Genomic DNA, 22,272 nt, shown 5'->3' with positions numbered 1-22,272 from the left:
TGTCAGCCTAGCTGCATACGATGACTGTTTCTTTAGTAACCGCATTATAGGAACCCATTACATATTTATGTAAGTGAGTGGAACAATCTGATAAACAAACTTTCACAGATCGAAGTACTCGCTCCCTCTATAGACATGTACTAAATGACTAGCCTGTTCCTCTCCTAGCTGACTCCCCTACTTAATGAGGGAGAACTGTCCTATTTATTGAATGACAGCAGTATTGATGTGGGCAAAAAATTTATTACTTTACCCAACACTTTCATCTAGACTCTATATAAACACATATACTTCCCAACCATAAGTGCCAATCCTGCAGTCAGAGAACTAAGATTAACTATACCCATCAAGATGTCTTGCTCATTCTATTTTGATGGAATAAATCTCACCAAGTACAGCTAAGCATATTTGTGAAACAAAGAAATAAAAAAAAAAATTTAAAAAAACGTCAAACCCAATACTTGCCTCCCCAAGCAATTAATTTATTTCGCTAGAAGGAAAGTTATTTGATCCAAGATTATTTAAGTGGAATTTTTGCCTCTTAGAAATAATCTAGTACTTACAGAATTTGATCCAGGAAAATCATATCCTCCCATGACCTTCATGTAAGCCTTTTCTATTAGCGATACCCATAATTCATTCTTATTGTTAGAATAAGAGCAGAGAAGCTCCCCACTATGATCAACAGGTAACTGGTCATCTATGATTACCTGTGTGAAATAAACAAATGAAAAATCATGATAAAGCTAATAAAGTATTTTGGAAGTATTTAAAAAATAAAACGAAACTCTCATTGATGTACAGCTTCTCAGACAGCCAGATCTGACCATCGCTCTCAGATGTGGACACCTCTATCAGTCCTGCAGTGGTTTGCCCAAGTGAACAGCTCTTACTTGCACTGGTCCACTGGGTGACCTGTGATCGCCTGCCTTGCTTTCCGCTATGTAAAATGGGATGATGACAGTACGCTCTTGTAAAGTGTCTAATATCTATTGAAAAAGCTAGCCACAGAAAAGTTCAGTGTAATTACCAGCATTAGAAAAAGAAGAGAAAAGCCTAATGATATCCCTCACCTAATTATGAAACAGGGCATGGACTGTGCTTGGTAGCCAGCAGAAAGATGAACAGCTATGTATCTATAAGGAAATAAACTATGTGTCACATCATTTTCATAGTCCCTACTTCAGATTTAAATTTCCTCTCCCTGGAAAGGAAAAAAAAAAAAAACCAAAGCAGCAGTTGTGAAAGTATTAACAGTTCTTCTTCAAATTAGGTAGAGTATATTCAGCATTATTACAGATTGTTACTGCAGTATTTGCAGTGGTCTGAAACAGTTTCCCAGAACAGATGTTTCAGTTTCACGTTGACATTAGTCCATTACCAAATACAGGCTACCAACACAGCACATTTTCTGGTCAAATCCTGTCTGTGCAAGAATGAATAATCCTTTTCACAGAAGAGCAAATGGCCATTCATCCTAACAAAAGGCAGCCATTAGGAGATATTTTGGAAAGAGTATTAAGAGCAAGGCAAGCACATAAATGATGCTTCCCTGAAACACTCATTCAGATTCCGGAATTCTGCAACTCAAGGACTTCCTGACCCAGAGGTTATGTCTTAGCAATTAACAGCCTTTGAGGACCTTCCCCTTACTCCCCCGCCCCGTGAATATGACCACTCAACTTTTGAACTCCCATAAACATTCATCAGTCACTATGAACTGCAATAATCAGTGCTACAGTTAAGTATTATACAAAGAAATACATTATTTTATGCCTTTATTTATTGCACTGAAAAGAAAACGAAGCTGTTTGTGAGTTTACGAAGTTCTATCATATGTCTTCAGGCATCTCCTCCCCTTACTAAAAATCTGCGGTCATTTGAGTTATTCCTCTATGGTCATTCCATGACTATACTCTCTTCCTGGACGTCCCTCTCTGTATTTTTTAGTTCTGAAACTTCCTTCCTAGGGTGGAGTAGAAAAGTGGATTACTTGCACCCCCTATTCATAAATATGGGATGTATAATTTTGTTCCTGTATGGTTTTCATAACTCTTTTAAGCAATATAAAGATTTTTTTAATGCATTTAATGTGAGTAGGACTATTCTCATGAATGTCTGTAGAAGAAATACCTACAGTCTTTTACATACTTCATAACCAAAATGAATCTCAAATGGTTTAATAATTAAAAACAACTTTCCAACAAAACATATCTAAAGTTTTTGCTCCGCAAGCATAGCTTCACAGTGAAGCAGACCAAGCCTTTAAAATATATGACTCAAACCATAACAGTATCAAGTCTCCCCAAAACCATTTACCTTTCTAGGTACACCATTGATATGAAGCTTCACCATGTATTTGCCACATGGATTATATTCTGGTTCTCCTTTCTTATTCTGCGGGTAAATTATACTGTCAAAAAAAAAAACAAAAACAAAAAACAAAAAACGGAGGAAATTGTGACATAAATGACTTGGCTGTACATACACTGATAACAAGAAAAGTGAGATTAACAGAGTCTGTTTCTGGAATTTACACTGAACATAAATATGGAATTTTTGATGAAAAAGCAACTCAAATTTAGTAAAAATGACAGTGATGTTTAAATAGGTTTTATTTTTCAGGTCTGGTTCTTGCTACAGTTCTCTGCTTAATAAAGTAACAAAAAGAACATAAGTCACCTAATTGTTTCTTCAACAGAAGCAAGGCAAACAAATTTATCTTACTACTAAACAAATGGTATTTACCTATCTGCAATATAAATACAGTATTTGCCTGAATAACAAGTCAAACATTTGAAGAAGGAGAAGACAGTGCAGAAGTCGCTGCTCTTGAAAAGAATACAAGTTGAGTTCTAACGAGCATAGGTTAAAAGAAAAAAAATCCAAGAACAACGTTCACACACTGGTCTGGCAACAGGTTCCCTGCAGAATCTGCCAAACCCACGCCAAATTTATCACAGGGCGCCAGCTGAGTGGAACTGAGATAGTGTTGTTAACATTAATTCTGCAATGAGATGCAAGATGGACCACCTGTTGCACAGCAGTTGGCATAGCAAAGTAGGAAAATAAACCTATAAAGCATTATAAGTAAAATTTCTATTAAAAACAAAACAAAACCTTCCAAACTATTTATTCGTCCTCAAAGCACATCTCAAGGTAGACTCCAGTGTCTGTATACACACATATATAAAACTGGCTTCGCTCTCAGAAGTGCTAAAGCCACATGAGCCCCAGGGAGATGAAAGTGAAACAAATGCTAGTTATTACCGTGTCCAACTATCACAGAATGTATTGCAAAAGCTTGGCAGTATTAAGTCTGAAAAGATCTTATAAAGCAACAGCTACTCACCTTGTGATCAATTTTTTGTTATATCTTCTTTCATATGCTGCACTGATAGCTAGTGATGCCACGAAAGAACAATCTGACACTATTGTCTATAAAGAAGAGAAAAACAATGGGGACATTTACTAATAACTTAGATACTGAAAGACAAACAGGGTGTGTGGAGGGAAGGAAAGTCATCAGTTAGTAATTCCCTTCAAAAGGGAAAGGATTTGAACCAAGAGAAGCAAAGTTACTACTAAAAAGGCAGGAAACGTATGCTTGCTCAATATGAGGCCCCTACAGAGCAAACCAGAGTTAGAATTATTAATGACAGAGGCAAGAGCAGATACCTCAGCATTCACTCACGCTTACTCCCTCCTCCCCAAAACACGCTGTGTAATATAAACCATATCCAATGGCATAATCTATTGCTGATTTCAGAATAGGTTGGGCCATCTGCAACTTAAAACTAAACAAGACATTTCCACTATTCTCAATGGGCCACTCTGCTTCCTTCAAATAAAAATTTAAAAATTTTGCCCATTATTTTTTCCACGCAGTAAATTAAGTGAACAAGTTGCTGCAAAGTAACCTGGCCTTTTTTCATACTAACCTTACTACCATTTCTGGAAAACAGGATTTTCAGCTGGAATTCAAATTCTGATTTTCACTTCCACTGCTAACACACCTGTTTATTTTGCGCAGAATCTGAAGTGACACTATTTATTTATTTATTTAATCTCATGAGAGCCAAGGAAAGCACTCTAACATTTGGGGATTCCTTTTTGAACAAGAAAGTCTTATATCCCCTGCCATAAACTGCTAGCAGCACACATTTCTCTTTAGGAACGTTTACCTGCTTTATGCTGAAACTTGACACAGTATAAATCATCGTAGGGTTATTTGTTATGTCATCTGGTCGCACCCACTTGGCAAACATTGCTTTCTGCTTGGGGGATAATGGTAACTTCCCACATTTATCACTAGATTTTAGAGAGAAAAAAGTAGAAATAAATCAATAGCAGTTTAGAAAAGCTTCTCACGGTATGCCCAGTCTTATATATGTCTGATAGATGGTGCAAAATATGCACAGAACAATTACACAGCTTTGTATACAGAGCTGTAAAACAATTTCAAAGATTACTATTGCTATGTTTGTGATTTTTAGGGAAAAAAAGCAGAAATATTGAAACCATGAAATAAAACCCTCCTTCATACAGGACTGAACAGAAGAAGGGAATTCCAAAAAGCCATCTACACCAGCAGAAACTCAAATGCTTCACTTTATTTCAATATGATGAACTAATGATAAAAAGTTTCTTTAGTTCTGAAAATATTGAGGCTTGTCTGATTGACAAGCCTTTACCGGAAAATTGAAAAAAAAAAAAAACAACAAAACAAACCAAAACAACTCAACCCTAGGTGTCTCTGTCTATAATATGTTATCTGAACATATTATTATTGTTCATGAATGAAAGTCTAGCAGTTACATATCACTCTTCCTCAGAATAGCCCTTTACAGACAAAACGGCTATCACCTTGATTTTACAGGTAACTGAGGCAGAGGGAGCGAAACTCATTAGCATGCAGCAGAATCAGGAAACGGACCCAAGTTGCCAGCTCAGCTCTATACTCCAAAAAGCCAAATATAGTGTTGTCCTTATAGGCCTGAAGACATAAATGCAAAAGCACTGCAGAGCAGGATCAGCTTATGTTAAACGGTTTTAAGATCGGACTGGAAAAGGAAGTGGTAGTATTTAAATATCTCTGCCTGAATTATGCTTAAAAGCCTACTTAAATAATTTTAAACTCTGAAAAAGAAAACATAGAAATATGGGATTTCCCCCAAATGTGGGAAAGCTTTGGAAATAAAAACAAAAGTAAAGTTCAGTAATTGAATCACACTTACGAAAATGGCATAGGGAAGGCAAAACGTTCCCTCAGATCAACACTCATGAAAGGTACATATTCAATGCCATTAATTTTTGAAGTCTTCCTGCAAGTCATAAGAAAAAAAAATAATAGTTACAAACCTATCATCTTTCAAAGACTAAATTCCAGAAGGTAAGAACAAAAATAGTTTTTAAAAACTAACAAGACACAGTGCTTCTGAAAACAAGACAACTACTTCTTGAAAATGAAACAACCACTGTATTTATTTTGGTTTGAAATGTGCAGTACTTGATGGCTCAGTCACTAACCCTGCAAGTACATACCTGCGGACAAGTCACCATGCCAGGATAGAAATGATTATCCGCCACAAACCTCTTCATAGTTCTAAAAGTCACATTTAAAACTACATCTGTCTAAACAGAATTTCTCAAGTCCCTTAAGCCTCTCATTAAAGAGTGTCTTAGGATATGTTGACAGCAATTAACAATTAGCAACACTTAGATTTCATCTAATCGGGGCAGTATTTTGGAACACTTTGTCAAACAACAATAACAAAAATACTGCACATGTTTATCAATACATTTTTGACTAAAGCACACAGAACACTTCCTAAAAAATGAGAATCATATTTAAATGTGAATGTAATTTAAGTTTCAAACAAGGAATTAACTGAAAAAGGTATGTGAAATATTTTTAAATCAAACGATGATTAAAGATGTGAAACAACTTGAAGCTCTCTTGCAAGACTTGCAAACAAAAAATAAAAAACCCAAAACCCAACACGAAAGGGGGTGGGGGGGGGAGGGAAGAAAGAAAACCAACACCCAAATCATCCACAAAACCAGAAACATTCACTGCACAGGCACTACAAGAGGGAAAAAAAGTGAGATTTTAATAAGGCAATTCTTAATGCTCTGCAACTTTTCAAACAGGCATGCATTTCTATCTTCATGACCATATCCCCAGTCCGTTTAAGTACATTTAGCAGACTAAATGATTTATGATTTGATTTATGATCAAATCCTGGACAGTGTTGAGCATCACCTCTGTCACAATCTTTTTTTATTGCATGGGGAGGAGGAGGAAGGTCGAAATGTCAGACAAAGCATTTTTTTTTTTTAAGATATATTTGATAGTTTTCAAAATTCATGATTTAGGCTAAAGGTTTTATGGATTATTTGTAGCTTATTCCACCTATAATAAAAATAAAAGCAAAAGGAACTGGATATAACACAAGTCACAGTCCTACAAAATATTATGCTTCGTCAATTTCCAGTGAAGTAGTCCTTGTATAATCTATAAAAACATCTTTGTATCTTGGCATCTCAGAGATAGATGTTTCATGAACTCAGTCAGGTAAGTCATGTGTAACATACAAAAATAAGGCTATGAAAAATAATCCTGGCAGTCAGTTACAAGTAATTGTCTTCTAAACACACTCTAGAAGGTATGCTCTGTGAATAAAAGCCACTAATTACATTACCTTAGAGAATACAAGAATTTATTAATGCGTAGGTAATACCAGCAGCGGGGTTTGTAAGAGGTGGTTTTCCAACCTCTGTTTATAGACCTCATGCTTCAGTTGTTTCAATCTACTGTGTAAGATGCAAAAGGATGTGAGCACAAATAGTAACATTTTGGAAAAACTTGTCTTCAACTTACCTGAGTACTTCAATCTCCTCTAGAGTGTATCTCTGACCTTGAGATTCACTAGCTTGTACTGCTCTGATTGTCTGTGGTTTATCATTTAAAGAAAAATCAGGTCCCAATGGAAAGAATGTTCTGACTGGCTGATTTGGTTTAGCTGCAGTTGACTTCTCCTTCTGAGATGACTTTGACACGGATTCCTTCAGTGCTTCTGCTCTAAAGCAAATAAAAATGCATTTTGTTTACAACAATGATAAAAATATAGTTATGGTTCAATAATTTATTTGCTTGGTTCATGTTCCCACATATGTTAAATAGAATGAACAAATGCCCAAGTTGTCCAATACCACTTTTCCTAAGAAAAATCAATTTCTGATGCCAGTACTTCTTTATTTTCCTGTTCTAGAATCAATTAAAATATAGCATTTCCAATTCATATATAAGCTACTTTTGGCAGAACTCATTAGACTTTTGTTGCCTTTAAATTATGCTAATAGGAGAATTTGTGTAACTGTTCATTTTCTGGAACCTCAGGACAAGACCACTGAAACACAGAGAGAGAAAACTGATTTGCAACCTCTCATATCTTCAGGATTTAATTTGTCTAGCAGCTACAATAGCAGTAAAAACCCACTAGCATTCAGACAACCCAGCATTTCAACTGCTTGAAGACTACATATTCAGGAGCCATATTTTGTTGTTGCATTAAGCTGCTGGATAGTCACACATCTGCAAAACATGGGATTTATTTTGAACACAGGCTGAGAAGTGCTGAAAACCAGCTTATACTGAAACTTAGCCCAACATAGTCTGTTATTTACCATCATACAGCTGATTTAAAGAGTTACATTGAATTTACACTCATGTAACTTGTTTCAGATATAGACTGCACTCCACCAGATCTACCCATACAATTGCTACTGTCAAGATAAGTATTTCCCAGTTTCCAAGCTCTCTTCCTTATGAAGGGATGCTGACACCCTGGCTTCATGCTGGCCCGAATTCAGGATTTTTACAGAAGCCAAAAACTGTAGTAGAGTACTCCGATTTATATCTCTGAAGACTGTAGTAGTGCATTGGTACTAACAAATACACAATCCTTTCCTAATTCTGCATGTTCCAAGATTCCCAGAGGGTTGGCACAACAGCTGCTATATTCAGTGGTATAGCAGCTGGCAGCTATCTCCAAGGGGAACCCTACAGGAGCTAGGTCTACCCAGAATCCATATTCTTTGCAGTACAGAACACACACACTAGACTGAGAATCCAACTTAGAGAGTGCACTTAGACCTGACAGCAAGTATGTTTCCTAGCATTAGCAATACTCACCTATCCAGCGCTTGTCGAGCCAGCTGTTTCAGTTTTGCCTGGAGGCCTGCTTCTGAAGTTTCAGTAGCCTTAAGTGCAAAATATAGAAAAAAGCTACACATCCAAAAAAACTGCAGGTTTTGTAAGCTCAGTTTGTCAAATTCCACACACATAGATTACAGCAAACAGTAACTGGCTTTTTTTTCCAATTGTCTTTTGAAATGAGCAAATACATTTGTGGTTTTTTTTTTGAATCTCAGCATAAAAAGCATACTAAGTAAGCAAATATCATTTTGCTGTTCTAGTGAATGTTCATAGAACGGAAGTGATATTTTAAATTCTTCAGCATGGGAAACACTGTGTACACAAAAAATGTGCCAGAAGAATTAACCATATTAAAACACTACAGGCAGAAAGAAGACAAAAACAAATGTTACGTATGCTACTGAGCTTAGATGTGTTCCAATTCTTTTCCCCAAATGAGTCAAAGATAATCATGGTAACTTAGGAAAAAAAATTTCGAATGTTTGCTTTCATACAAACAAACAAGATTTTTTGCAAGTTAAAAATCTTGTCTTGCATGTAAGGCATAAAATAATCTATGATGGGGCACCAAAACAGGTATCAAGAGTGCTAGATTTTGTTCCTAGTTGGGAGGTCAGCTATGACAGTTCACGCTTTTGTTTTCCTTACAGATGAAGCATGACTACTGCAGCTAAACAATCTGCAGGAGGCACAACATGAGGTGTGGCTTCTCCTGTGACACCCACAAGCAGGTTTCAGGTTCTAGCTTTTTACCTTGACCAATTCTCCCAGGTCAGCTAGGTCAACTGAGGAAACAAAAGGCAAGCTACTTTCACCCCAAGAAACAAAACTGGAAACACCCTCTATAAGCAACTATTTTCATTTGCAAATAAATTACACTCCAGAGTTCCTGGTTGGAAAAAACTTTGAAAGATGTATGAAGGTAAGCAGTGGAGATGGAATACCAGCACACTCATCTAGGAGTCGGCCACAGAAGAGGAGGAATGTGGCTCTCCGGGTACTTCAAGGGTAAGGAAGAAACAAATCTCTCCACCTGAATATACTATGGAGAAAGACAGAAGTAAAGCTTCAAGATAGCAGAGTTCCTTCAGTCTTCTTTCATCCTGGGAAGAAAGTGGTACTTTTTGATCACCCCGAGGGACAGAGCCTATAGTCATCTCAACAAAATAATATGCTAGTCAAGATTAAACGAAACTTCAGCAGTATCTGTACCTAATGAAATACCCGATAAAAGCAGTTGTTTACATGAGATAATTTCAGACTATTTCAATATGTGTAAGTATTATTTGTATGCACTGACACAACAGGAGGAGGAACACAGCAGAGGAAAAACAGTATGCTGCCGCAGTAAGTTTTATGTAATAGACTGAAGACGTTCTGCTCCAGCAGCTCAAGTGGAAAAACTAGAGCAGATCTACTAACTCTTCATCTGGTTACACTGTATCACCAGGGTTTTTTAGCCTACATAAAACCAGTTTACAGAATTCAGAGAAAAGAAGATTTTACTCTAGCATGTAGCAAAAGTAACATTCCCCTCCCAACAACCCACATATATTTACATTATAAAAAGGGAAGAGAAGGGAAAAAGAAAAACAGACTTGGTGGAGTTACATTATGATGGTGAGCTCTTCCTGTAATGAGTTAGTTAACACAACTGGACTTAAGGGAAAAAAGCAGTACCTGTAATTATATTCTCCATCATTCACGTAGTGGCCAATTCATTCTTACCGTTAATTTCAGTGTGAATTGAGTTCACTCGTAATAGCTTTAAAGTTGAGCACTTGAGTAATCAAGTACTATTTTTACTAGTTTTGGCATCAGTAGGCCATGGTGTTTTCAGAAAGTGCTACACACAAAAATTTCCCTTAAATTACTTTCTTTAATGTAGTCAGAAAGTAATATAGCTGACACATTAGCAAGTCATCTTCAGAATTAACTGTTTTTAATTTCTGTTTTAGTGTTGCATTCGCTGCAGGACAAAAATTAACATGAAAAAAGTTCCAGAATATTTCTAGTTTTTAGTATAATCCAGTTCAGGAAAAACACATAAATCACTAGTCCCCATAAATTTACAGTGTTGAATAGCAACATAACGTAAAGACTGGAAGAAATACTTAAGGAAAAAAAAATGTGGAAAAAAGATTAAAAAAAAGTTTTTAGAAATACAGGTACTCCATTTTTAAGCCAACCTTTAAGGGTCAGTCACTTGTGTAAGTGGAAGAATTTCTTACCATCACATAATTCCACCAAGTTAACCTGTAGCTTAACATACTGTTTTCAAACAGAGTTCCACCGCTTCTGTGTACAACTCTATAGCTTCTTCTGCATTGCCTTTATCATCTTCATCAAAAGCCTGTGTAACTAGGAAGTGAGCACGCTCCAAGTCCAACTGTTGTTTTGACTTCAGAGGATCTGTGTTCTGTGACTGAACTAAATGAAAAAGAAAGTATTTAGCTTTCTACAGCGGCAGACATGTAAAAACATCCTTAACATGGTACTGAAACACTAGCAGTTCTAATCAGATGGGTAATATCCATTTTTTGGCTGGAAACCAAAACTTTCTAAACTTTGCTAAAAACATCTTTGCAAGGACAAGAAAACACCACCACCACCTCCCCTCCTGAAGCAGAGATTCACTCAAGGATATTTCACATGTCAAATAATGTAAATAAAATCTCTTTCATACTACACTAAGGACAAGGATGTTTAATTATGTAAAATACTGCATCATTCATGAAAACATATCACCTATGGCAATATAGAAGTTCCTTAGGTGTCTATCTCGTTTAATACATTTATTAATGACCTGAAGGAGAAGATGGAGTACACCTTCACCAAGGCTGCAGACCCCACCAAACCAATTCACTCAAGAACACAGTTTCTATTCAAAGGGACACAAACAAGCTAAAGTAAAGGGCTGACAGGAACCCCGGTAAATTGAACCAGGCTAAATGCTGTGCCCTGTGTCTGAGAGAGACTAACATCCCTGCAGGGTACAGCTCTGCACAGAGGGGCCTGGGATCCTGGGGGACAGCTGGGTAAGCCCGAGCCAGCAGGCCCCTGGCAGCGATGAAGGCTAACAGCACCCTGGGCTGTGTCAGCAGGAGCACAGGCAGGAGTTCGGGAAAGCAATTACCACCCTCTACTCGGCACTCAGTAGACTGTATCTGGAATACCATGTGTAATCTCAGGTCCCTAATGATGGTTGGGGCTGGAGGACTAGGCCTTTTGAGAAGAAGCTGAGGGAGCAGGGCTTCTCCAGCCAGGAGGAGAGATGGTTATGGGGGGCCAAAGCCATCTCTAACAGCAACCTGCCAGTGACTGTGAGGTTATCAAGAAAATGGATTCAGGCTCTTCACTGTGGTGCAAAGGAAGGGAATGAGAGCCAGTGGCTAGGAACTGAAACAGGGGAGAACTCAACTAGATATATTTGAAAAAAAAAAAAAAAAAATCACTAGAAAGACAATTGCACCCTGGAACAGCGGCCCAGAGGCACTGGGGAATTTCTGTCCTTAGGCGTTTTCAGGATCTAACTGCACCTGAGCAACCTAGTTCAAAAATCAATGTCTACACTGCTTTGAGCAGGAGATTGGTTTATAGACCTCCCAAGGTCCTTTTTTGGCCAAGGGATTCTATGATTCTAACTGAGAATTGCAGGTGTGCAAAAGTTTGAGATTTTGGTCTAAGCACAAACACCGAAACTGGATCAAACAAGGAAACCCTTATGAGAGCAGAAAGCTCTTTTGCCCTTTCAAAGTTAGTAATTCTACATAAATACCAGAACCTACTTGTTTCAAATCCATCATGCAGCTGAGGCTTAGATGCGAGTTTTGATTTGTTCCTGATCAATTTTTATTGCTATATTTAATTACTTTCTCAGGTTTTCTCTGCAGATGTGGTTTCTAAGAATATTTAAAAGGAATGAATACCAACACCCAAGTCCTCACGAAGCAAGTCTCTGTTTCATTTCTGATGTATTTCAGAATTCAAACACTGATGTGCTCATTGTATTTGTAGTCCTTCACAAAGGACAAGAAAATTAGAATAATGAAGAACATAGCAAACATTATCGATACATATTTCACAACACGTAAAGGCTTTCCACCTCTTTCTTTAAGCAGAGGTTTAATTAGAAAGCTCCTTACCCACCTGCTGAATGGAGAGCTTGAACTCTCTCCAAGTACTCATTTATTTTTTCTTGAATATTTTCCAAGTTGGACCCTGCCATCCCAGCATAAATCAAGGCTTGTGCAGCTTCCTGCAGGGAGAAGAATTTGAGACAAAGTTAATGTTTGCTGCCTAGAAAATTACTTTCCATAAACAGCGGGCCTACAGCAGCCATGAGTTGCATGAAAACAAGCCCCTAAGTCTGCAAAAAGAGTCAGTGGCTGCAGGGAAATTCTGCTGCAAAGAGCAAGCTTCAAGTTATAAATGAGATCACGTTCAATTTCTCATACCTGGAACAACCTAAAGGACTATAAAAAACCTTTTGAGGTTCTGTAACGCCAGATCTTACATCTCTCTGTAGAGTAATGCATGGAATTAGGAGACCAAGTAAGATTTTTCAAGCATGCACTGAAATCAATTAAGTAAAGCTCACAAGCCACAAACGGCCTTTTATTTTTAAAGCTGCGGTTTTAAGGTTAGGGGGAAAAAAAAAAGCTACACACTAGTTATTTGCATTTAATCTGATAATAATGAAAGTAAACCAATACAAAAACTTTTCAAAATCAAATGCATAGAATTTTGATTTAGAAAGTCTTTTCTTTTAGTATTATTCACATAAAGCTATCAAATCTGGAAAGTCTACAAATGCAAAGTTTCCTAGCTCCTCAAAATTTCTTTTTTAATTGTTTGTATGTACACAAAACACCGGATATTGATGAAAGTCTGTTTCCAGGAGGGAGCGTAGTCCTCCGGCTCAGAAGCACAGTATGTTATTAAGGCTTTTTCTATACTGCACAAATCTATTAAGAAAAAACGCCTTCAGTTGCATAAGCTGTCTATCCATTCACTAAATTTATGAAAAACATGTAATGTTTGGCAGGGTTGTAATAGACAGTCAGAGCTCACACAGTTTCAGAAGCATACAGAGAATTGAAATTCGGCACTCACAAAAATGAGGATAAAAACCTTATTTTGTCCTCATTATTGGCATAGAAAAAACCCCACACTTCTGTGGAAATGCTCGTCTTCCCAGCAGCAGTAGAAGACAGAAGGAGGCGGTCATGTAGCAGACTGAATATGTAGGAAGCAGAAGAATAACTAGAGAGCTGGTCCACAAAGATGGTGCTCAGAGAGGCTCCTGTGCATAGGGCAAGCACAGAGCCATGGCCAGAGGGTCTCTTGTGTGCTTTATGGCCATGATTTTTGTCAAGCTTAGCAGTTTGCTCCCATACACATCTTGCTCAAGCTTAAAACTCATCCTGATACAGCCTGTACTTGTTATCAGGATAAATTTTGATTGACAAGCTCACAGAGCCAAATACCATATATTCCCTGTCAACATCCGTCACCGTATTACATCACATAAAATGTCCACAGCAACAGAAAGGTAAATAGAACTACTGTGCCATTTATATATAGCAATTAACTACCGCTAAGGTCTAGCATACAACTATTTTTGGGGAAAAAAAATGCACTACTGATATCTGCTCAAAGGATGTATATATTTGTCTGTGACATATCACAAGTACAGATTGACAGAACAGGTGCTGTATCATAACGGTAAGTTGTTCACATAAGACGCAAAGAACAAATGTGGATTTTCAAACTAGTGCTGCAAAAACTGCATAATTGATGTTGCTTCTGTGATTTCAAGCACAACTGTTCTGCCTGGTTTTAAGATGTAAACATAGTGAAAACAGTCTTTTATATATTAAGGCTCTAAAGGACTGAAGCAGTTCACCAACTGCCTGCAGAGCCAGCACGCCAACTGTTTCCAGTGACAAGATGGTCACGCAATTCAGAGTTGGTATTTATGATCTCTTCAATGCCACTACTGTTCTTTGGCATGAGTAGTGTGCCACAGTCGCACTAAGCTAACTACTGATCATCAGTTTGCAAGTTGCTAACTGCTGCTAACCAAGTCAAACTTAGCAACATTAGTAAGTTACCCCAAGCTGGTTCACATGGAGCCCTCTTCTAGGGATCTATCGAAGTTACATGACAGCAGGAAGCGAACAGCACTTGCTAGCCATAGGAACTCCATTCAGACAGGTCCGTTTGTTGTCTATTAGTAACAAATCGTAGCATTTCCCATGCTTCATCCTTAAGGTCAAGTTCTTGCAGAATACAGTTCAGCACCCAACTTTTCTACATGCTTAGTAATTGCACCAGTGGGCTCTGAACTGCTTGGAGAAGTTGATAAGAAAGTTGGTGGTAGGCCAGAGCTTATTTGCACTGTGCAAAAAATGCATAAAGTACCCCTAAAATACTAGATGATATTTTGTGACTACTCTTGTTTAATCTAACACCGACAGTGATTCTTCAGGCAACATCCGGAAAGCCAAACCTATCTAGGCTAAATCATACATAAAGAATTATGCTCTAACAATACCTGCCGAGTTTGCTCTCACTCCTTCTGATCGCCATAGGTTTGAACACCAACATCTTCACATATAATGTGACACAAGAGTCAATGTCTAATCTTGGACTGCCAAGAATCACCTGTCTGAATACCAAAAATCTTAGTTGCAGAGTTTTGATTCAAAGCTTTCTTCACACAAAGCAGTGTCCATAATCATGCTGCTCTGTGGCCTAGCTTTTGCAAACCACAAAACATTTTCTAGATTACGCTCTTTGTCATGTGTAGCTTGAAGTGCACCAAGACTACTAGGGATGCATTTTTGCACTTAGCAAGAATATCACCCATATGCAGCAAGTGAAAAATGTTTTCCATACACTGTACAAAAGTGTACAAGGGTGATTATTTGCACAAAAAGATGGTTTTCTTCTGAAGAGCATTTGATAATTTCTTCCAGATTTACTGAGAAATGTACTATAATAAAGTAGTACTGCTCACAGCTATCAGACCATGTGCACACATTGTTGCTGATAAGCACAGAGCTTATCAGCATTATTATGGGTAACTGTAACTTTTGCATATATATACTTCACATGTACAAACTTAGTTCACCCTACATTAACAAAAAAAAAAAAGATGCTCCTCTTCCTATCCTTTCACACTTACATGCATAGGCCACTATGATAATAACACTATGCTTTTTATACATTTCAAAGACACATAGTACTCATGATGTAAAAGGCCAACTACAGAGCTGTTGGCAAGTTATGGAAGAGAATTACTTTGGCAGGATAACAGGATATGTGGAATGATTACTGCAACAAGGATAAAAACAGGTTCCAAAGAAATCCCTTCTCACAGGTGAGAAGTAAAGCCAACAGGATATGGAACTTTAATGCAACTTCGCAAAACGTAAATCCAACAAAATGAGACAACTTACATAGGTAGAAGAATGCATAATGGTTGCACAGAAGCTACTAAATACCAGTAGTAAGTCTAGAGATATTGAGCAAAACACTGAATCAACCTCATCACACCCTTGGTTACACCAACCTGAAGCTGTACTGAAATAATAAAATTGGATCCCTAATAGAAAGAATATTCGCATGTGGTTAAAAACATGTCACTGGTAGCTTGTGATCTGAAGCTAGCTTACTGCTGAGCATCTTGTATTTCACCATGTACTTCTCTACTGATTATACAATAAAGTTGTTTCCAATTGCACACTCAAGAGCTGCAATATGCCCACTTGCAGTGCTCCAAAATGCTCCAACATCTCCAACGTAAAACTGAACAGTCTTTCAGGCCTGGCGAGGGTAAGGGAGACCCCAGGAATGAAAGCGGAGAACCAGCGGGGCAAAGAGGTTTTTAGCTAGGTTCCGAGGAAGCTTCCCGAGAAGCACCGAAGGGGCTGTGTCTCCAGCAGCTGGAAGAAGCGCCCGTACCCACTTTTCAGGTACCGTAGCTGCAGCACTGCCCCTAAGCCCACCAGTAAACAGCAGCGCACGGGCAGTACTTGTTCCCACCTAAAAACAAAACGCAGGGAAAATGCATTTCGCAACCTGCCCTGAAGGACGTTGCTCCTCCGCAGACAGACAAACTTTCGACGCGCACGCTCGGCCTTCCACTTTCTTCTCGTCTGGAACCGCCACGTCTCCCCCGAGGCCAAGCAGCGCTCCCGCCTCCAGGGCATACCCGCCGAGGGAGGGGAGCGGAGGAGGCAGCGCTAACCCAGCGCACCTCTCCCCGCCAGCAGGGCCGGGCCGGGCCGCAGGGGCGCGGCGGGCCACCGCTCCCTCCCCCGGCTCTCTAGGGGCTGAGGGGAGGAGCACAGACCTACCGGTAGCTCAATGGCCTCAGGGCGGCTCGCAGCGAGGGGGAAGGGGGCACCGGCGCCCTGAGGGAACCCCCCCGTACCTTGTAGTAGAAGACCGCTTCCTGGTAGCGCCCGCTCTGGTCCCGCTGGACTGCCAGCTGCGCGAACTTCACCGCGTCCAGCTCCAGCGTGGTGGCATCCATAGCCAGTTCCCTCCCACCGCTGCCGCCACCGGCAGCAGCGCCCCTCCAAGCCCGCTCCGCGCCCGCCGGCCCTGCCGCTTCCTCCGCCTTCCTGACCCCGCCACGGACGCCGGCCCCGCCCCCATCCCAACCGCCTTCTCCCCTGGCCACGCCCACCTGCCCTGACACCCGCTGCCCCGGCACCCGAGGCCGGCCGCGCCCCGCCCGGGGCCGCGGGGGCGGAGTGCGCATGCGCCCAGAGGGTTGTTTTGGTTTTTTTTTTTTTTTAAAAAAGGTGTGGGAGGGTGGCCTCATGCCGGGCGGGCGAGAGGGTTGTGTTGCGCATGCTCGGGCACGCGTGGGAGGGCGGGGTTCTCGGGTTGCGCGGCCGCGGCCGCGTGGTGGGGAGGGGCGCGCGCGCCTGCTTGCGGCGGTTGAGGGGAACGCGCGGCCAGGGTTGCGAGCCCCCAGCCCGCCTCTCCTGCGCTTGTAAATCCGGTGGAGAGGTATTACGGCGCGGTTGGGCGGATAGGAGAGGCCCAGGGGTGTTGCTGCTGTGTTTTAAAAGAGTTTTTTTTTTTTTTCCTCACGTTGTAATGGAGGTGCTTGAAATACTTAGTGGCTTCTTCAAAGCCCTAAGCTGTAGAGGTGGGTGTTTAGTCCTTGTTCATGGTTAATGGTTTGCTCTTGAGGATAGATTTTCTAGCCTTAAAGAGGGCATTTTTCAGTGTGTATCTGTATGTCATACAAGTATAAAGTAGAAAGCAAATAAGAAAAGGTGTATTGTACTGCCCCTTCTTAAAAAAGAAAAATCTTAACACTTCTGGTGTGCTTCAGGTTGGCAGTTTTGTAACCTAGATCTCTTGTGTAGGGATTTTTTTTCCTTATTCCTTAGGAGCATTTTAGGGGAAAAGTGCCCCCACTGGGAGGCAGCTGCCAGTGCTTTATTTCTTGTTTGCATTGTAGCGCCTGCTTTCCCCTCTCCCCAGCTTGTGTTGCAGGATGAATTCCTGAGGCTGAGCTGCTCTGAGAGCCCTGGGCTGCGAAGCCTTGTCTGTATCCCTTCTGAAAGCAGTGTCTTCAGGGCTCTGCCCTAGAAGGATTGTTTTCTGTGAGTTCATGAATTGCACTTTAGTGTGAAAACCAGTTCAGCTATATGTTCATGCTTTCAGAGTTTCTACTTAACATGAGGTACAGTCCTGCGGGGGGACAGGCGGAGTCCCTCCACAAAGAGCCGCATGGCGAAGACAAGGGACAATGGGTACAAGTTGCACCAGGAGAGGTTTCATCTTGACATAAGAAATAAATTTTTTATAATAAGAACAGCCGTTCATTGGGACAATCTCCCCAGGGAAGTCGTAGAGTCCCCGTTACTGGAGGATTTCAAGGTAGTATTGGACAGAGCACTAGATAATCTCATCTATGCTCTTTTTCCCATGGAAAGTTGGACCAGGTGATCTTTTGAGGTCCCTTCTAACCTGGGCAATTCTGTGATTCTACAGGCTTTTATTTTTACCTGAAAACACACCTTATTGCAAGTCATTGTTTTCATGAGAGGTAAAAATACTGCCTGGCGACTTATTCTGAAGCTCTCTTTTATGAGTGTGTGACTTTTCAACCTATTTTCTGATGATAGATTTAGTAAGAGGTGCAGCTAAAGGCAGGAATATGAGGTACTGAAATACTGAAATCTATTATTTTTCCTTTCTGATTTTCTTATGTACAGAGTTATGTTCCCATTCTATCTTCTTCTCTTCCTTATCCCTTTTGTGCTTTACAGACTGCACTGATACAAATTCAGTAATATTCTGTGTAAAAGATGACTTGGGTTTTGTGATCTGCTATGTACAGGGCAGTTCTTGTAATCTTCATAGCTTTGCTTTTGGTTGTGCTCCTGATAAGGTTGGTTGGGTTTTTTTTTTCCTTTCAAAGTATGTTTTATGCTACTTATCTGAGCACAGGGAAGATCCAGATTACACTAAAGGATTTTTCTGAATAAAGACGTATTGGTTCAATATTTACTTAATGATACCATGAAAATGAACAAGCAATTTCAGTCAAGGTCTGCTTCAATTTGATGTTCAGACATAGTGGTGTAACTCGTACAGCCTAAAATTAATTTGTGTATCATGGCTTCAGACTAAACCATTTACAGATCAAATGCAACTCTGAAGTATCCAGAGTGATGTGCATGATGAAAAGGAGACTGAACTGGGCAGAACAACAGATAATGTTATTCCTTACTTAAATCTGCATGTCAAAAACATTTATTCTGCACCATAAACTAAGATCTCTTCTAGCTAATTGGGATTCAGAAATGTCACTTGGGAGAATTAATTTTTCACTAATTAACGGTCACTGGTGATTGGCCCTCTTCAAATAATAAATGGGTTGTGTTTTTCTGTTTCTCATTAATCTGCTGTAAAATTCTACAAGAAGCTTTTAAATGTACAAAAAGTAGAGTAAGTTAGTGAGGTCTTGACTGTAGCTAAGACTCATACGTATCAATTTTTGCCTTTTGCTTGTAGTAGCATTTTAGTTTTGGAGCCAGATATTAAAACTGGTTCCTTTTGTTTGTAGCTGAAGAAGTATCAGTTCTTTCCATTGATGTTGATGTATCCCAGACATTTAAATTTTTGTATCTATGGTTAACTCTTGTCTTCCAAGATACTGTGCAGAAAATCACTTCCAGTTACTAAGGATGTTAAATATCACATGATGCTATTATTTGTGCAGAAGGCAGTAATAGGAAGTAGACAAACATTATCAGGGCTGATGATGATCGGCAGAAGTCTCATTGCATCAGTTACTTAAAAGTTGGCTGGAAAGAGTGTTAAGTAGATGCACCTGTGGTAAGAACTCAGTCATAAGTAAGAGCATCCTCTGGAGAAGCAAATTCTGGTATTTGCCAGTGATACTGATTGCTGTCCTCCATTTCTCACTGCAAGTGTTGGATTCCACCTACCTGACAAGGGCTTGCTCTACAGGTACTGGGGAACCCTATTTTTCTTTGAGCTTGTATGCATTTAAATTTAAACTTGCCAATTCTTCTCCACCAATGCAACACTTTTGCATTATAGTGTTACCCTCCCCCACCCCCCCACCAGTTTGTTCCATTTCCCTATTGTTATAATTTCAATTCTAACATCCCTACAAGTCTCCTGGCATTCTTTCCTGTTATATCCCTTTTTCCACTGGCACAAATTCAGATCCCACATCCAGGTCCTCCTCTGCCTCAGTTTTTTCTTACCTTTGGTGATATTTGCCCTGAGTATCCCTTGCTTCCCACCACCTATTTTCCTTATGTGCCTTCCTTCCTAACCTCATCTAGTGCTTGCTTTCTTATCTCTCCTTCCTGCTTGCCTTTTGCAGTCAATATGCTCTGAGAAGATCATAGCTGTATATGTTGTCTTTATCTTATTCCCTCGAGCTTTTGCCTTTTTGCAGAGGCAATATCAGATGAAGAAATTCAGGGCTCTGTTTCTCTTTCATACGCCTTTGCTGCTAATCAGACAGAATCAGTTCATTCAATCATCATTTGTCCTTCCTCTTTGAGAAGTTTTCATCCCTTTTTTCCTTTTGTCTCCTGTAATGCTATAAAAAAGCTTAAAAAAGCTCCTCTTCCTGCCTCCTGATTTTGATTCTTGCTTCTCTGCCTCTTTGTCTCCTCGTTTTTCCAAACATATACTCTAGGGGGGTAGACATTTGCCTGTTGCTGATGGTTCTTACCTAAGTTTTGCATATTGCCTTACCTGTTTTCATTTGACTACAGCCATAGCTTTTAATGCTCCCAGGCACTAAAAAACAAAGCCCCAAAACTTTGATATAATTTGGTCTTCCACGTGTATTGCTATCAGGTGTCTGTGTTTGAATTCCTCCATGGTTACTTTCACTCTATCGTGGTAACACAGAGTCAGAACACGGGCCACTCTAGTCCTGTATTCCTCTGACTGGAGTGTAGTTGATGCCTGTGGAAAGAGTACAAGAATAGGGCAGGCTCAGAGTGGTATTTTGTCTCAGCTTCCTGCAGCCTGTGGGTTGAACTCACATCATTGTTTCTGAGAGCTCTTGCTTGGCTTGTTTTCAATGAATTAGTCTAATTGTTGCTATAGTGCATTTTGATTTTGGCATTCAAAACATTTTGTGGGAATGTGCTCTATAGTTTAAATGTGTTGTATGAGATAACATTCACTTTTTAAAAAAGAAAAACAAACCAAAAAAACCCTGTCACTCAGTTTAACTTTTTGCCCCCTCTCCTCTGCTTGTAAGAAATTATGATCATATCTGATGGTTGCATCTTGTAGTTTGCCTGTAAGTCTGTGGTGTTCTTTGCTATCTCTTCAGTTATTTCTTCATACATCAAATCTCTGAATAGAATCCTCTCAATTGTCCTTGTGGCTTTTTTCAGTCTTCCCTATGTTTTCTTTGGGATGGGATGACCAGAATGGTGTGCAATATTAGAGTTGTATCATTAATTTTGTATCCTGGTTTCTGTTTTATTGTTTTATTCATAATCACTCCTATCGCTGTATTTGCCTTTTTAATCACTGCTGAGCATTGAAGTTCTGAGAATTCTCCAGAATGACTCATCTTTCCTGAGAAAGGATAGATAGTTTAGTATCTGCCATTATGTACCTAATGTGGTGTTTTCTCCCCTGTGATTTAACGGTATTTAATTTCACGGGCTGGTTATTACATACACAGTGATATGAGATCCTTGCACAACTTTCCGTAGTAGGCTTTCATAGACCAGAGTATTTGTATCACTGGCATACCTCTTCACCTTATTTCCTGCCAATTCCAGATAACTTCTGAGTTTTTACAGTACTTGACTACTTTGTTCAGAAACAGAAGCTGGGTATGCTGTGTGCAGGTTCCATAGAGACCTCTCCCATTGCCATTTTAAGAACTGACATTCCATATATTTTACCGATGATTAAATTTTCTTCCATCTTCTTGTTAAACAAAGGCACTGTGTGGGAACCTTTAAATGCCCCTGTATTGAACTGCCTTCCAAATTCTTGCTTGCTTATGATTGACATAAGAGACTATCCTTTCCCTAGCTCTCTCCTTTCACAAGGTGCTTTCAAAACCTACACGAGGTGCTGTTCATATGCTGAGCCTATCGGTTAGCTAGGGCAGTGTAATCTCATTGCTTCCATGGACTGTACTGTTTTATGTCTAGTCAGACTATAGGTAACTCCTTCTATTTTTACAATTCCACTACTGTGAAATAAATAATAAAATTAATCACTGTATTGGACCCACTCCTTTCATGTCATTTGTATTGTTTTAGTCATGTAAGTATGTTGAATAATCTCTTTATTCTGCATTAAAAGATCGTAAGCTTGTGTTATCCAATTTGATTCAGTACAGTAAGCACCAGGTAAAATTATTTTAGACATGTGATGGTTAATATTTTAAAGACCTGGGCAGGCCTAAAGGCATGCACCAAAGTGACAAGAAGTTAAGGAAGATAAAATAGCTCACTAAATAATGGCTGCTGTTTGTTCAGAACATCGTTGAA

The 22,272-nt window shown here is 39.6% G+C and overlaps 1 protein-coding gene across 5 annotated transcripts in view; it reads right to left on the bottom strand.

The window, feature by feature from the left end:
- Positions 1 to 16,882, bottom strand: part of CAPN7 (calpain 7) — a 34,313-nt gene extending 17,431 nt beyond the window's left edge. For 2 of the 5 annotated variants that reach the window (XR_012672605.1, XM_075143299.1), the window contains exons 1-10: positions 16,665 to 16,879; positions 12,371 to 12,479; positions 10,494 to 10,651; positions 8,198 to 8,265; positions 6,884 to 7,084; positions 5,238 to 5,324; positions 4,185 to 4,311; positions 3,353 to 3,438; positions 2,320 to 2,413; positions 564 to 710 (exon numbers count right to left, since the gene is read on the bottom strand). Coding sequence is in view for 4 of the 5 variants with exons in the window: in XM_075143299.1 (XP_074999400.1) it covers positions 564 to 710; positions 2,320 to 2,413; positions 3,353 to 3,438; positions 4,185 to 4,311; positions 5,238 to 5,324; positions 6,884 to 7,084; positions 8,198 to 8,265; positions 10,494 to 10,651; positions 12,371 to 12,479; positions 16,665 to 16,766 (1,179 nt within the window). In the remaining variant the exon portion in view is untranslated. Of the gene's footprint in view, positions 1 to 563; positions 711 to 2,319; positions 2,414 to 3,352; positions 3,439 to 4,184; positions 4,312 to 5,237; positions 5,325 to 6,883; positions 7,085 to 8,197; positions 8,266 to 10,452; positions 10,652 to 12,370; positions 12,480 to 16,664 lie in introns of all 5 variants that reach the window. The other 3 variants (XM_075143303.1, XM_075143302.1, XM_075143301.1) reach the window with 3 other exon arrangements.
- Positions 16,883 to 22,272: the final 5,390 nt, after the last annotated feature.

Source organism: Calonectris borealis, chromosome 2 (genome assembly GCF_964195595.1).
Source record: "Calonectris borealis chromosome 2, bCalBor7.hap1.2, whole genome shotgun sequence".
Taxonomy (NCBI): domain Eukaryota; kingdom Metazoa; phylum Chordata; class Aves; order Procellariiformes; family Procellariidae; genus Calonectris; species Calonectris borealis.
Note: the sequence above shows the minus strand (reverse complement) of the source record. Positions and strands in the feature narration are given on the sequence as shown.